The sequence below is a fragment of the Astatotilapia calliptera genome, chromosome 19 (assembly GCF_964374335.1).
Source record: "Astatotilapia calliptera chromosome 19, fAstCal68.1, whole genome shotgun sequence".
NCBI lineage: Eukaryota > Metazoa > Chordata > Actinopteri > Cichliformes > Cichlidae > Astatotilapia > Astatotilapia calliptera.
Window position 1 is genome coordinate 25,639,585 of NC_137440.1, and position 14,088 is coordinate 25,653,672.

The window sequence follows — 14,088 nt, forward strand, 5'->3', positions numbered from 1 at the left end:
CTGGGCATGCCTGAATGCCACTGCATGAGAAGCCAAACACAGGTGTACCTGAATATGCATGAGCGCCTATGTATTTTTTATATGCTTGATAGGTGTTTGCATATATATATATATCAATATACTTGTCTTCTTCAAAGACAAATAACACAGTATGATAAAAACCTGTAGGATATGGTTTTATTTCTGACTTTCAAGAGCTACTGCTCTGCTGTGCGCATTAAAATAACCATTGATCTTTAAAAAAATCTATCAAGGCAATAGAAACTGAGATGACATGTAAGTAAATGGAAAACGGCTTGTTTTATAAGCACGAGTATCGGTCATGTTTCATCCATCTTGAGAGGGTTGGCTCATGCACAGACAAGCTTCTGTCATTTTGGGAATTTGCCTTAATATATCAAGTGATATAAATGTGAATGCATTGCACAGACTGCGATCTAATGCATAAGGACAGGGTTACAGGGGAATGTAATCCCCTACACCGCATGACTCTAGCACGCAGACACAAGCTGATTCAGGAAGAGCAGGTTTCTAGCCAACATCCTTCCTAAACACAAACACCCTTCAACAGCCAGAAACTTTTTTGTTCCAGTAAGAAGTTATGGGTGAACAGCAAAATTTGAAATTGAGTCAAGTAAAGAAAACAACAAACAAAAGAAAAAGGTTCCCAAGCAGACGCCGGCATTGTTTTGCTGTTTGTGATTCCCATGTTAGGCATTTTATCTTAACTAGAGTAGCTTGCAGCAGTTGCAACAGCAGATAATCTCTGATAATCCCATGTAGCACACTAAAAATTACAAGCAACCAGTAGCAAGGAGTGTGAGGGTTAGGCCAATAGTCAACCCATGATATGCATTTGACTACAAAACAAGCATGAAAGAAATTAAATGAGAGCAAAGTGGAATCTCCTGCCTAAGCAAATATGGCTTATGGTGGAGCTTTCCTGCTTTATATCCTTTTTATAGTGAGGATAAGGATTAATGTGCTTAATTCACTGTCCTCTCAGGGTGGGTTATAGCCAGTATAAACAGATGTAACCCTGATGGATCAAAATGTGGGGCAGCTTGTCATGTAGAAAAACACTAATCGACTGCCATCAAGCAACCGTTGTGTTTGAAGGGGCCATATTCAAGACGGCATTCCCTCATTGTAATAATAATAATAATAATAATAATAATAATAATAATAATAATAATAATAATGTGTGGCTTGCAGTTGCTTAAACAGTCTTTTCCACTTAAAGCAATAAGAGTTAACATCTAACGGCTCTTATTAAGTTCTGATATTTGAAGTCTTAATTTGGAAATACTCAGAATGTCTCATGGGAGAGGAGCGAGAGGGCGAGCGCTCCAAATCCTTTGATACTTAAAAAAAGTCATGTCCTACTGTCAGGTCTTATATCATCTGGAAGTACAGATGCCTCAGTCTGTCTTGTTCACCCTCCCATGGCCCTCTCTTTCTCACTGCAGGGGGACATTCCTCAATCCTCAGCCTCTGGCATGCAGTAAATCTGCCTGAGAGAGACCTACTCTCTCAAGCCTGCCAAAAACAATCTGCTAGGAAAGACGTGCGGCTATTTATCAAAACCCAACCTCATGTTTGCCTTTTGTTCTCCTGACAAGCGCACAGAGCCATCAGGAATAAAATATCTTGTGTAAAATAGAAGTCTTTCTTGTCTGCCAGAGGAGAACTACCTCAAGGTCGAGCTGTGGTGACGGAGCAACTGTGAAAAAGGTGTTAATTGGGACAGGAGGAGCCTCACACAGGCTGCGCCGTCCTTTATTTAAAACCGACTTTTGAGTGCATAGATCTTACAGGTGGAAAGTAGCCGTAGCTGGCAGCGTTCCTAAAATTTGTCTTTGCACACCTGGATCTTGGGATGAAGGATTCCTTAGACTGACCTGTGCAGTAATGCAGAACATCAGGGGTCACCTGCATGAATCTGTGTTGGACTCTTTTTGATTTTTCCTGGCTGTTTAAAGGCCGTGCAGAGAACACTACATGAGAAAAGGAATCAGGGCCTGCAGGTAACGGACAGTGTAAAGTCTGTGAAATAATTTGTGAACTTTTGTAGGGCATGGGCATGAACCATGCCACACCCAGCATTTACCTCCTAAGCTAGTGTGCACATGTAACGTGTACAGTATATTCATGAATTAGGAAACACAAAAGCCAAATACAGTAAAAACAAAGAAAAGCAACACAGAACAGTGCAACTACTATGTACTGAAGTGCCATAAAACAAGAGGCAGCAGATTATTCATGACAGTTTGAGTTTAAAATGATCCAAAACGGAGTTCTGGGTTCATTTGTGTAAGTAAGGAATTCCACATGTCGACGCTCCAAACAGAAATTACGATTTCCACAATGGCACCCATAGATGCTGCACATGTTACTGAGATTTATACAAAAAGCTTTAAGAGGAAGCTCACTGCACACCCGGGGAGCCAAATTGTGCAAACATTTATATTATACTTTTATGCTACTGAATATAATAAAATGACCAAAACTAAACGCTGTCGTTGTGTGACCTTACTGACTTATTGTCCATAATTCTAATTGCCCATCTTTATAAGGGGCCTGATTTTTGCAGATGCGGCTTCCGACCAAGAAATAAAACAATAACTGAGAAGAAATGCAGTTAGCACCATTGTCTCACAGCAAGAAGCTTGGGGGCTAGTTCAAAGACATTCACATTTCAGCAATATTTGGCTCTAAATTGGCAACAGGTGTGAATGCTAGAGTGGATGGCTGCCTCTCTGTGTTAGCTCTATGAAAGCCTGGCGACCTGTCCAGGGTGTACTCCGCCTCTCACCCTATAACAGCTGGGATCCAACTTAACCACAACCCTAAATTGGATGGATGGATGGATGGAGAAATCATATTATCATCTAGTTTGCCTTTGCAACCTTACTCACCTTTTCGACTTGTTTCTCAAATCTTAAGATGGGAATCTAAAAGAATAAATGGATATTAAACCTCTGAATTCTGTTCCATCCATTGTCCATTAATCTTTAGATCTGACTCAGTTTGAGAACTGAGCTCTGGAAGAAAAACAAACTGACACCATTTTCTTATTGTTGAGCATGTTTTCAAGCCATGCGCTGCCATGGACTGTAAATGATGGAGACATCCTTTATGCATTTTACTGGACTCCATTGTCCCAGTGCGCTGTGACTGTGGAGTCGATCTCTGCAGGACAAAGCCTTCAATATCACATTCACATAAATGCAACTCAGAGCTGCCACTTAACCCAGCCTGCATCATGTGTTTGGACTCTGGGAAGAAATCAGAGGACTCATGGCAAAAACCAACACAGGCAAGGGGACAAGCTGAAATTCAACACACTGAAAGGACCTCACTGGCTATTGTTTAAAATATATTCAAGAACATCACTTATCCACACTTTGAACCAAACCACATCTCATATAAGCTGCTCTCCGTTTCATGACCGAGACAAATCTCAGTGACTTACTGTGGAATCTTTTTGAATCCACACCCAAACCATGAGCAACAAGTTGCATGTGAAAAGATTTTTACAGTTTATACCCCGCAATGGCACAGCATGTCTGGCAGTCATGAAGGGCACAACCACCAAAAAGCTCTGCTGTCTTGTTCCACTGCCAAGCCATAATTACAGCAATAAGGTTGGAGAGGCTCGTTAACCTTAATCTAGGAATTATACTGTGGCACCAGGGAAAGGAGGACGTGTTGTGTTGTGTGCTTGTACATAGGACCTGGAATTAGACATTTACCACAGAGGGGTGCTGGTGCTGCTTTGAACTACACCGAGTGAGAGTTGTGGTTCATGCAGTTCACAGAGTGCCGTATAGATCCTGCTTGAAACTCTTACCTACTGTGCACTGTTTGAAATGGAGGGAAAGTCCTTTTGTTAGCCTCTACCGCCATCGTGTGGTTTAAATGTAGCATTGCTCACTTATCTTATATACAATGTTTTGTTCATTAAGCCCCACTGACCTATGAATATCTCAAGGATAAAAATGGCAGCTAGCTGAAGGGAAGAACAAGTGTTGTTTCTACACATAATAGACAACTTAGCAAAAAACAATTTTAGCAGCCAGTCGCAAAGACATGAATTGTTACCATTTCTTTTGTTGAATATATGCACCAACAAGGTGATTCCCACAGAGATGTTAGCTGAAAACTTTCGAAGAAGTCGAAGTCGAAGAAGTAGAAGACCACACTTTAGTTGATCATCATAAAAAACATTAGCTATTTTGCAAAGGTTAACTGACTATCATTTGACCATTTATTACTTGTAGTTGTTCTAAAGCTAAGGATTAAAGGCATGGATGGAGAGGTTGGTGTGGAAAATTGAGAAGTTTATCTTTTGTGCTTTCCAACTTTTAACATGATTCTGACATGATTCAGCACAATTATCAATTTGCATGACAATTTGAATATTCTAAAGAAGTACACACAAGGAAAACTAACTTTGGCTCCTCCCTTCTTCACAACGCCGCCGCAGCAGCAGCAGCAGCAGCAGCCTCTCCCACACCACCACCACCACACTGCTCTTCTCCAGCTTATCACCTCTGAGGGTAATTGGTGGTAACGAGGGCAGATGAGCAGCAGGGGCAAGAAAGAAGGAGGAGGAGAGGGAGAAGACAACACCACGCCCACACACTCCCACAGCCTCACAGGATGTAACAGAAGCAGTTCCCTCTTGTATTACATGACATCGAGAGGCTATTACAACAGGCCAATTTACTGCTAATTCTATGAATCGCCAAAAAGTTAGTAAAATGTTGCAGCGAAGTAGACGTTTCTCTTCATGTTATTCTCAGGTGCATGAAATCGTGTAGGCGAATGTTCCGTATCATACAGGTCTTTCCTAAGACCAAAATTTGCTTCCTTATAACTGTTTGTGGTACAATTGCTGATCTAATCAAAGACATTCATTGCCTGCTCAAGATTGCAAATATGTTGCAAACCTCTTGCAAACTGCAGCAGGCTATTTGGTCATCGCTTGTTCAGAAGAGACCATTAAACAGGTTCAAACGTGTCTTAGCTGTCACAGTCAGGTCAGCACTGAAATATATAAACAGATCTGTGTAAGACAGACACGTTTCTACAAACCCTGAAGGACATGAAAGAAAAATATATGGCACAATAATATTTGCACCAACATTCGGTAGCAGGTTGTTTAAAGCAGGTTATAGTCTAAGAACCGCATGTCGCTTAAACCACTTGCATACTTTTTAGTTCAATTGTTTTAATGAATTCAGGTTAAGTGATAAAGAGCAGTATCAGTACCTACACAACTTTGGTTTCAACTTTTCAACTTATCTTTCGCAACAATTTTATCTTCAGTAGGAACCTTAACAGTCACAAAGCCCACCCCAGTCAGTCTCTCTTGGTCTGTAACTGACTGTGACTTCTTTTTTGTATTTGCTTCTGAGAATTAGATTAGAAAATTGGTAATAGGAAGGCTGTGGCAGACACCAGAGTCCTAGTACGCCTTTTATACAGAAAAACACTAAACACTAAAAAATACTACAAAAATACAACGAGATCGAAAGATCAGTGACGGACATTTTAGATCAACTGTTAAACTGACACGCAGTTGTTCGCACTAAAGGAAAACACCACCATCATCTCATGCGGCTACCACATCGCCGCAAGCTGCAAGGCTGGAGCTGAACAACAACAAATTCTCTCCCTGATAACAGGACTGTGTTTATCTCCCATCTCCAACACCTGGTCTGCTAACTTCCAAGGCCGATGTTTAGACGGCGGGTCCAGCTCAGCGCCCTCCGATGGCAGCAGATGCGGATAGCTGTGTCTACATAGGCCTACTTCTCGCCCCTTACCCACCCCTGTTGCTTGTCATGTGCTTCATGGTGTTGTAATGTGATAATTTCTGTGCTCTCCTCAGAGTCCAGCAGGAGTAGAGGTCTCTTTTTCCCCTCCTCCACTTGCCCATTGTACTGTACTTTCTGTGTTTTTCCATAATACTACCAGTATTTCACCGGAGGGTAACCTTTGTGTGACAAATAAAGGTTTTCTGAACATACTAAGAACTAAAACTAAACTGAAACAACAAAATCCACTCTGGATACTAACAGAAACTAAACTGAATTAAAAACAAAAAGTCAAAATGAAATAAAAATAAAAAATAATTAGAAAATACAAAATTAAACAGTGGTGAGCTATGATAGTTTGAATTACCAAAAAAAAAGTTAGTGCTGGTTCTAGCATAAAAGTGTCAGATTGTTGTGTATCAGCTGATTGCTCATGCATCAGAGCTGGACCACAAAGCAATGGAAGAAGGTGGCCTGGTCTGAGGAGCCCATGTGGATGTTACTTTGACATGCACCACCTGTTGCAGACCATGTACACCTTTCACAGAAGACAGTTTTATTTATTACTTTTATTTATCTTACCTACCTTCAATGGAAGGACAACAAAAAGTTATTCTCAAAGGCTTTTCCCTCCATTGTACACTACCTTTGTCATCTGCATCAAAACTCTGCTCATCTGTCATAGGACACTGTATTGATGGTAATGTATTTTGTTTCCCACAGACAAAGATGACACAATCAGTTACTATGACAACAATGAGTAGTGAAAACCAAGTAACTGTTGCACTCCTTCTGTAGGTTTATGCTTATGCATATGATGCCGAAAGGATGGCACAGCGACACAGGGCCTGCACCTACTCTGGTTCCCGTTTTATTTTAGGGTGATTAAAATCATCGGTAGCACATTTTGCTGCATTTTTAGGAAATGAAATTCAACTTAAATCTGTGAATAGTGGCAGTGACTTTTCATACACAGACTAACATTTATAACTCCCCAATTTTATGTCTCATATTAGCATGTGCAAGTCTGTCTCCTTTTCAGGACTAGTTTTCCTAGGTAAGCAGCTAATTTCTTTACTTGGTAACATCATTTTTCGTGGTGGTGTTTTGAAAACAATTCTATGAATCGCCAAAAAGTTAGTAAAATGTTGCAGCAAAGTAGACGTTTCTCTTCATGTTATTCTCAGGTGCATGAAATTGTGTAGGCGAATCTTCCGTGTCTTGGACCTTTCAGGTTTTTCCTATGAAGCGACACCTCCTCCGTCTAGACCTGAGAGAGCACTCCCACTCACACAGTCAAACACATAACTGTCCTCTCTGTCAGAGAAGTCGTGCTGCTGCTGAACTGAAGCTGTGAATTCATTCAAAGTGTTATTACATACAGAAGACGATTAAACAACAGAAGGAGCAGTCGGGTAAGCAGTAACTCTGTCATTTGTTTTTTTATATGTCAAATAGAGGTTATTAAGAGATGCAGATAAAACTAAGTCTAATGTAAAGTGTGAAGCTGTATGTAGTGGCTGCAGTGTCTTCCACTCACTAATAATAATTAGAATAATTACTTAGTGTCAGGACTGATATTAGACGAGGACATCTCCCCCCTCCCCCTTCAAAAATATTTTTAAAATAAATTAATAAAATCAACAAAACCTTTATTTCAAATAAAATTCCTTTATCAATTTCTTAGTATGATATTTGTATAAAATGAATATTTTGGGGAAGGTAATGTCTTTCTCTTAATGTTAAACTGAATTTGAACTCCAAATTATTATTATTAATTATAGCATAACAGGATTATTACATTTTGACTAACTTGTAATAAAGCGATTAGATTTGATATTATCAGTAGTTGAAATCAAAATTGTAAAATTGCTAACTTGGTTTCTTAGAACTGTTTGTGGTGTAGCTGCTGATCTAATTAAAACCATTCATTGCGTGCTCAAAACTGGAAACATGTTGCAAACCTCTTGCAAACTGCAGCAGGCTGTTTGGTCATTGCTCGTTCAAAAAAGTCAATTTGCACCAACATTCGGTAGCAGGTTGTTTATAGCAGGTTATAGTCTAAGAACCACATGCTGGTTAAACCACTTGCATACTTTTGTAGTTCAATCTTTTTGATGAATTTAGGTCATGTGCTAAAGATCACTATCAGTACTTAACCAACTTTAGTTTCAATAACGTCTCTTACGTAACCATTTTGTCTTCAGTGGCAACCTTTACAGTCACAAAGGCCACCCCAGTCAGTCTCTTTTGCTCTGTAACTGACTGTGACTTCTTTTTAATACCCTTATGTTGTGTAGTGCTACAGTAAGATGCAGACTCATGTGTCCTCTTATCAGAAGCATTTTCCTCTGAGAATTAGATTAGAGAATAGGTAATAGGAAGGCTTATATGCCTTTTATACAGAATATTGAAATGTTTGTTTGAAGACAGTTTCTGTTAACACATTAGAACTACAGTTCTGCGAAACACAGTTGCAAATTGTGATTTATAATCACTTTATTGTATTGCTTGCTTTTACTAAGACCTTTGTAACACCCCTTTCAATCCTTGGAATAGAGATTTGAATGTTTACCTGTGTGCTGGGCCAATAGCTAAGGTTCGACTGCTAGAGCAAAGTGGATGACTAATGAAACGCTCAGAGAACTTGGTTTGATAAACTTGTATTCACAAATGAATAATCACATATATATACAATGAAAAAATAGCATTGTAGAGCGGAAGTTGTATTTACCTCTCCAGCACTTATTGAGCACTTTTAAGGGCATTTCTTATCACTGCTATGCAGATGATATTCAGATATATCTCCTTTAAGCCTCAAGATGTTTCCAAGCTACAGATTTTGCATAGATGCATAGACTCCGTTAGAGGTTGATTGGCTCTAAACTTTCTTCTACTAAATGAGTTGAAGACTGAACTCCTCGTTTGTTTGGGTTATGGAAAACTTGGGTCCACTTGCTACTTTTACCAAAACTTCTATCAGGAACCTTGGTGTAACTTTTGACTCAGCTCTGACTTTGGTCATGTTAAATATCTGGTCCGCTCCTGTTTTTATCATCACTTGAGAAACATTGCTAAGCTGAGTCCCACTGTATCGCGCTCCGAATTAGAAATAGTCATTCATGCATTTGTTTCATCTTTCATTCATTGTTTATTGTTATTCTTTGTTTACTAGTTTATATAATGCCTCTTTGGAGCATCTGCAAGTTGTTCAGAATGCTGCTGCAAAGCTTCTGACCAAGTCCTCCAAGTACTCCCATGTCACAGCCCTGCTGCACTGAGGGTGTGTTTTTGGACAGCTCTTATAAATTCGGCAAACAAGTGTCTTCTGTTGTCAAATCTTGCTTCTATTGCGTCTTATTTGCAAGGCCAGACACTATGACCCGCACAGGGACCTGGAAAAGCTTCTCCACGCCTTCATGACATCTAGGTTGGATTACTGCAATTCCCTTTATTTTGGTCTTAACTCTACTTTTCTCCATAGACTGCAAATTGTTCAGAATGTGGCGGCTCATTTCCTTACTGATACTGGGCGGCGTGTCTCTATTACCCCTGTCCTTGCCGACCTGCATTGGCTTCCCGTTAAGTACCGTATTCAATTCAAAATCCTGCTGCTCACCTTTAGAACTATTAACAATTAAGAGCCAAGTTACCTCATTGAACTACTTAGATTATACACCCCTGATAGAGTACTAAGATCATCTTCCCAGTCACTTTTGGTACCACCGAGATCCCGGCTGAAGACTAGAGGTGACCGTGTGTTTGCCTTGGCTGCACCCGTGAGTCTGATCCATTCAATTCTTCAAATCGCAGTTAAAAACCTGTTTATTTAGCCTCACCTTTTCTACCAGTTAATGCTTGTTTGTTAAGTTAGTTTAATGCTTGTTGCAATTATCGTTCTATTCTTAACTATTTTAAAATTTTTCTTGACTCCTTTATCTTTTACACATATTGTTCTATTATGCTTTTATATGTATTTCTTTTGTTTCTGTGTTTTTAATGCCATTAACCTGCTAGCATGTTTGGTACTTTGCCATGGCTTTCATCTTTCTCAATTACTTACTTCTGACACTTTTGTATGTTAAGCACTATTATACCACTGGTTTTTACAAGGACAAGCACCAACATATATCAGTGAATTTTTACATCCATACATTCCCAGCAGGTCCCTGAGGTCATCTGATCAAGGGCTTGCTAGTTGTCCAACACACGAGGCTGAAAACAAAAGGTGACAGAGCTTTGTAACTGTGGCCCCTAGACTGTAGAACTCTCTCCCTTTGAGCCTGAGATCTGTGGACTCAGTGGTCACTTTTAAAAAACAGCTAAAAACTGATCTTTTTAAACTTGCTTTTGGTTGATTTTTATCTTTGTTTCAGCTTCTGTGAAGCACTTTGTGATTTTCATCTTAAAATGTGCTATATAAATAAAAGTTAACTTTACTTTTACTTACATGAAAGAAAAATGGGGCTCAATCATGAAAAATAATAAACAAAACACGCCCTGTGGGAATTTGACTCAGTCTCTCTCGTGTCAGCCCACACCCTTAAGTGTGAGTCCAATAAGGGTTCTCTTTGCAGAATGTGCAAAGGAGCTATGAGGTGCAATTCTGTTCTACCACTTAAGTAGAATTTGAACAGTTCAAGGCTCGTCCAAAGAATTTAACTTTCTTCTCAGAACAATCATATCAAGGACTCCTGGACGGAGCGCTCGCCATCTTTGGACTGGATCATCAATGAACCCTGACCCTGACAACACCCTGACCTGTATAATACAGTCAGAGTAACATTCAAAAATATACATTTAGTCATTCATACATGTATTCTTTCCCTTTCTTTCTTTTCCCTCCATTGTACACTACCTTTGTCATCTGCATCAAAACGGAGTAAAACTCTGTCATAGGACATTGTACTGATGATAATATATTTTGTCTCCCACAGACAAAGATGACTCAATCAGTTACTATGACAACAATGAGTAGTATGGTGTCCACAACCATTAATCCGTTCCTGGACTCTCAGTTTCGTTATGTGCTCATCCCGGTTTCCTACATCGTCTTCTTCATCCTGGGCTTCATCTCTAACCTCTACGTGCTGTTTGTCCTGCGCTGCATCCATCAAGCCAAGGCCATGGGAGAAATTCACATCTATATGACCAACTTGACCATTGCTGATCTTCTGTTTGTGTGTGCTCTTCCCTTTTGGATTGACTATTATATCCGTGAGGGAGACTGGGTTTATGGAGACATCATGTGCCGGGTGACAGGCACCTTCTTTTTCATCAACACCTACGGCACCATCCTCTTCCTTTCAGCCATCAGCATCAACAGATACTGGGCGGTTACTCGGCCTCTAGACGCAGCCTCGTCAAACCGCAGAATTCGTGGAATTATTGTTTGTATTTGTATCTGGGTGTTTGTTCTGACGATTTCTGTTCCTTTTCTGGTGAGTCCAGGGATCAACGTGCACCGTAAAAACAACACCGACATATGTCGCTGTTTTGAGGGATACCAGGGTGGAACTAATGACAAGAAGAAAAAAGTGGCTGTCACTCATTTTCTAATAATTGGATTGTTTTTTGTTGTCTTTTTACTCATTGTGATATGCAATGTCCTTATTGCTCAAAGTTTAATTTCTAAAAATTCTCCTCAGTCGGAAAGTCAGTCTTCAGGAACACAGTCTAAAAAGCTCACTGTGACATCCATATTTAAATGGCCCACAGGGGTGAAACGGAGGGCTCTCCAGATGTTGCTGGCAGTGGTGGGAGTGTTTGTTCTGTGTTTCCTGCCACACCACATAGTTCAAGGCCCCTGGGCTCTGGCAGTGCTGGAGATCGAAGACGGCTTCGGCCACGTGAAGTACAGCGAGACCACTCGTCAGTTGCTGAGCGACGCTCATCAGATCACCCTGGTTCTTATGGGCCTCAACTGCATTTTGGATCCTGTAGTTTATTATTTTGCCACAGGGAAGTTTAGAGGACTCATCAAGGCCCACATTAAAAAATTAATCCCATGCACGCAAACTCGGAGCTACCACTTAAACCAGCCTGCATCACCTGTTTGGACTCTGGGAGGAAATCAGAGGCCTCATAGGAAACCCACAAAGCCCGGGGGGCAGGATGAAACTTATTACACTGAAAGGAGCTCTGTGGTTATTTTATAAAGTATTTTCAAAAATCTAACTTATCCAGCATTTTGAACCAAACCACATCTCAGATAAGATTCTCTCTATTTTATGACTTAGATGAATCTCAGTGACTAACTGTGGAATAATTCTGAATCCTCAATTACATTATTAAAGAGGACATGAAACACCACACATTTGAAGGTTAATTAGCTCAGTGGAGCCCTGTTGTAAAAAAACAAAAAAAAAAAACTGTAATTGAGGTAATATGGATTTAGGAAATAATTGTTTTAGGTTAGAGTTTTTAGAGAAAGTCTATGGTTTGGTTGGCTTCTGCTGATAGACTTACATTAGGTTATGTTAGTTAACTAGTGACAGAACCAACAACTCAGAGGAAAACAAAGAGACTAAAATTAAAAAGCAGTCTAAGGGAATCACATTTGTACTGCCCCTGGCTGCAGCAGTGAGTCTGATGATAATAAACCAAGGAGGTACTGTCTACTTTCACTCTGTCAATTTAGCAGTAAGTCATCTTTTTCTTCAAAATATAAGGACATGAGGGGTAGCTCAAGACTTCCACAGTGTTGTACCTTTGGCCTATACCTCTAACTGACCTGTACCTATAACTGGTTTTAATATAAATACAAGAGATTTGTGATTTATGACACATCACCTTGTGGAAGTTAATCTCTGTTTTTGTTATCTTGTGACATTATTAGAACATTCTCATAGACATGATGGATTGTTTAATGGAAGTTGATTCATGGAAGATAAATTGTTAAACAATATGCAAAACCCAATTTTTATGTACTGAAAACTCTTTATCTGTCATTCTTCTTTACCATTTTTCCCCTCTCACCTACCTCACATGTTTTTATTCTTATTTCCTCATCTGTGAGGATCTCATTGTTATGGGAACCCACTGGTCAAACCTTTTTTTTTTAAATGAAAGGACATCTTTTTTCTCACCTTTCCACATTTGCAGGGTTCCCTCTGAAATGTATATGCGTTTTTGTAAATAAAAACATGAAATCAAATTTGATCAGAGGATCTCTGCCTTTATTAATTCCTTGCATTCTGATTGAATGCCTACAATGATAGCACATGATGATAACTGAGGGCCAGTTAAGTAAGTATAGCAATTTTAAATATGATGATGTCAACTGTGGTGGCAGTAGCAATACAAAGATACTCTTCTAAAAATCAGGTGCAGGAGTGTTACAGATGTGCAACTCTGCCACACATGCCTGTGTAGATCTTTGATGTGTTTTATTAGGAGCAATGAAAGGGTTAACCCAATAATGTTACATCAGAGGACACCAAAATCATTTTAGCTTATATCTCAGAAGTGTATAACATAACAGCTAGCCTTACCAGCATGAACCAACCACATAGTGAACAGATTAATAAACATTGCACTTCTACGTAAGTGGATTCTCTAAATGTATTTCTTTCACATTTTATTCGACAGTGCTCAGTTACATTTATAAAAATGGGTCATCATTTCAGATGAAACATTATAAACTCTCATTCTCGTGAAAAACTACAGATGTTGTTGGACGGAGAGAAACTCAATGTTTGGCAGACACACCTGTTCACGGTAAAGTTTTTACACCATTTCTGATAGTTATATACTGCAACAAGAAAACCAAGTGACTGTTGCACTCCTTTCGGTTTGTGCTATGTACATGATGCAGAGAGGATGGCACAGTGATACAGGACTTGCATTTACTCTGGTTCCTGTTTTATTTTAGGATAATTAACCCCCAAATTTTATGTCTCATATCAGCATGTCCCAGTCATTCTCCTTTAAGGAACTGTTTTCCTGTGTAAGCAGTTCTTTCTTTACTTCGTAACATCATTTCTTTGTTGTTTCATGTTATTATCAGGTGCATGAAATCGTGGAGGTCAACATTACATATTTTGGACCATTCGGGGCTTTCCTAACAAAACTGAAGCAACACCTCCTCCGTCTAGACCTGGGAGAACACTCCCACTCACACAGACACGTAAATTCCCTCTCTGTCAGAGAAGTCACTCTGCTACTGAACTGAAGCTGTGAGCTGAGCTCACTAGAACTGAAGAAGCTTCTCGAATGAGAGGTGAAACATCTTCAAGCAACTTGAAGAAGTCCAGACACTTTT

The 14,088-nt window shown here is 39.7% G+C and overlaps 1 protein-coding gene across 1 annotated transcript; it reads left to right on the forward strand.

The window, feature by feature from the left end:
• The first annotated feature begins 7,235 nt into the window (after positions 1 to 7,235).
• LOC145422520 (platelet-activating factor receptor-like) lies at positions 7,236 to 12,981 on the forward strand. Its single transcript, XM_080293993.1, has one exon. The coding sequence runs from the start codon at positions 10,769 to 10,771 to the stop codon at positions 11,981 to 11,983; it is 1,215 nt and encodes a 404-aa protein (XP_080150119.1). The 5' UTR covers positions 7,236 to 10,768; the 3' UTR covers positions 11,984 to 12,981.
• Positions 12,982 to 14,088: the final 1,107 nt, after the last annotated feature.

Excerpts from the sequence above, each read along its gene's own strand:
- LOC145422520 (XM_080293993.1), top strand. The coding sequence starts at position 10,769 with ATGACTCAATCAGTTACTATGACAACAATGAGTAGTATGGTGTCCACA.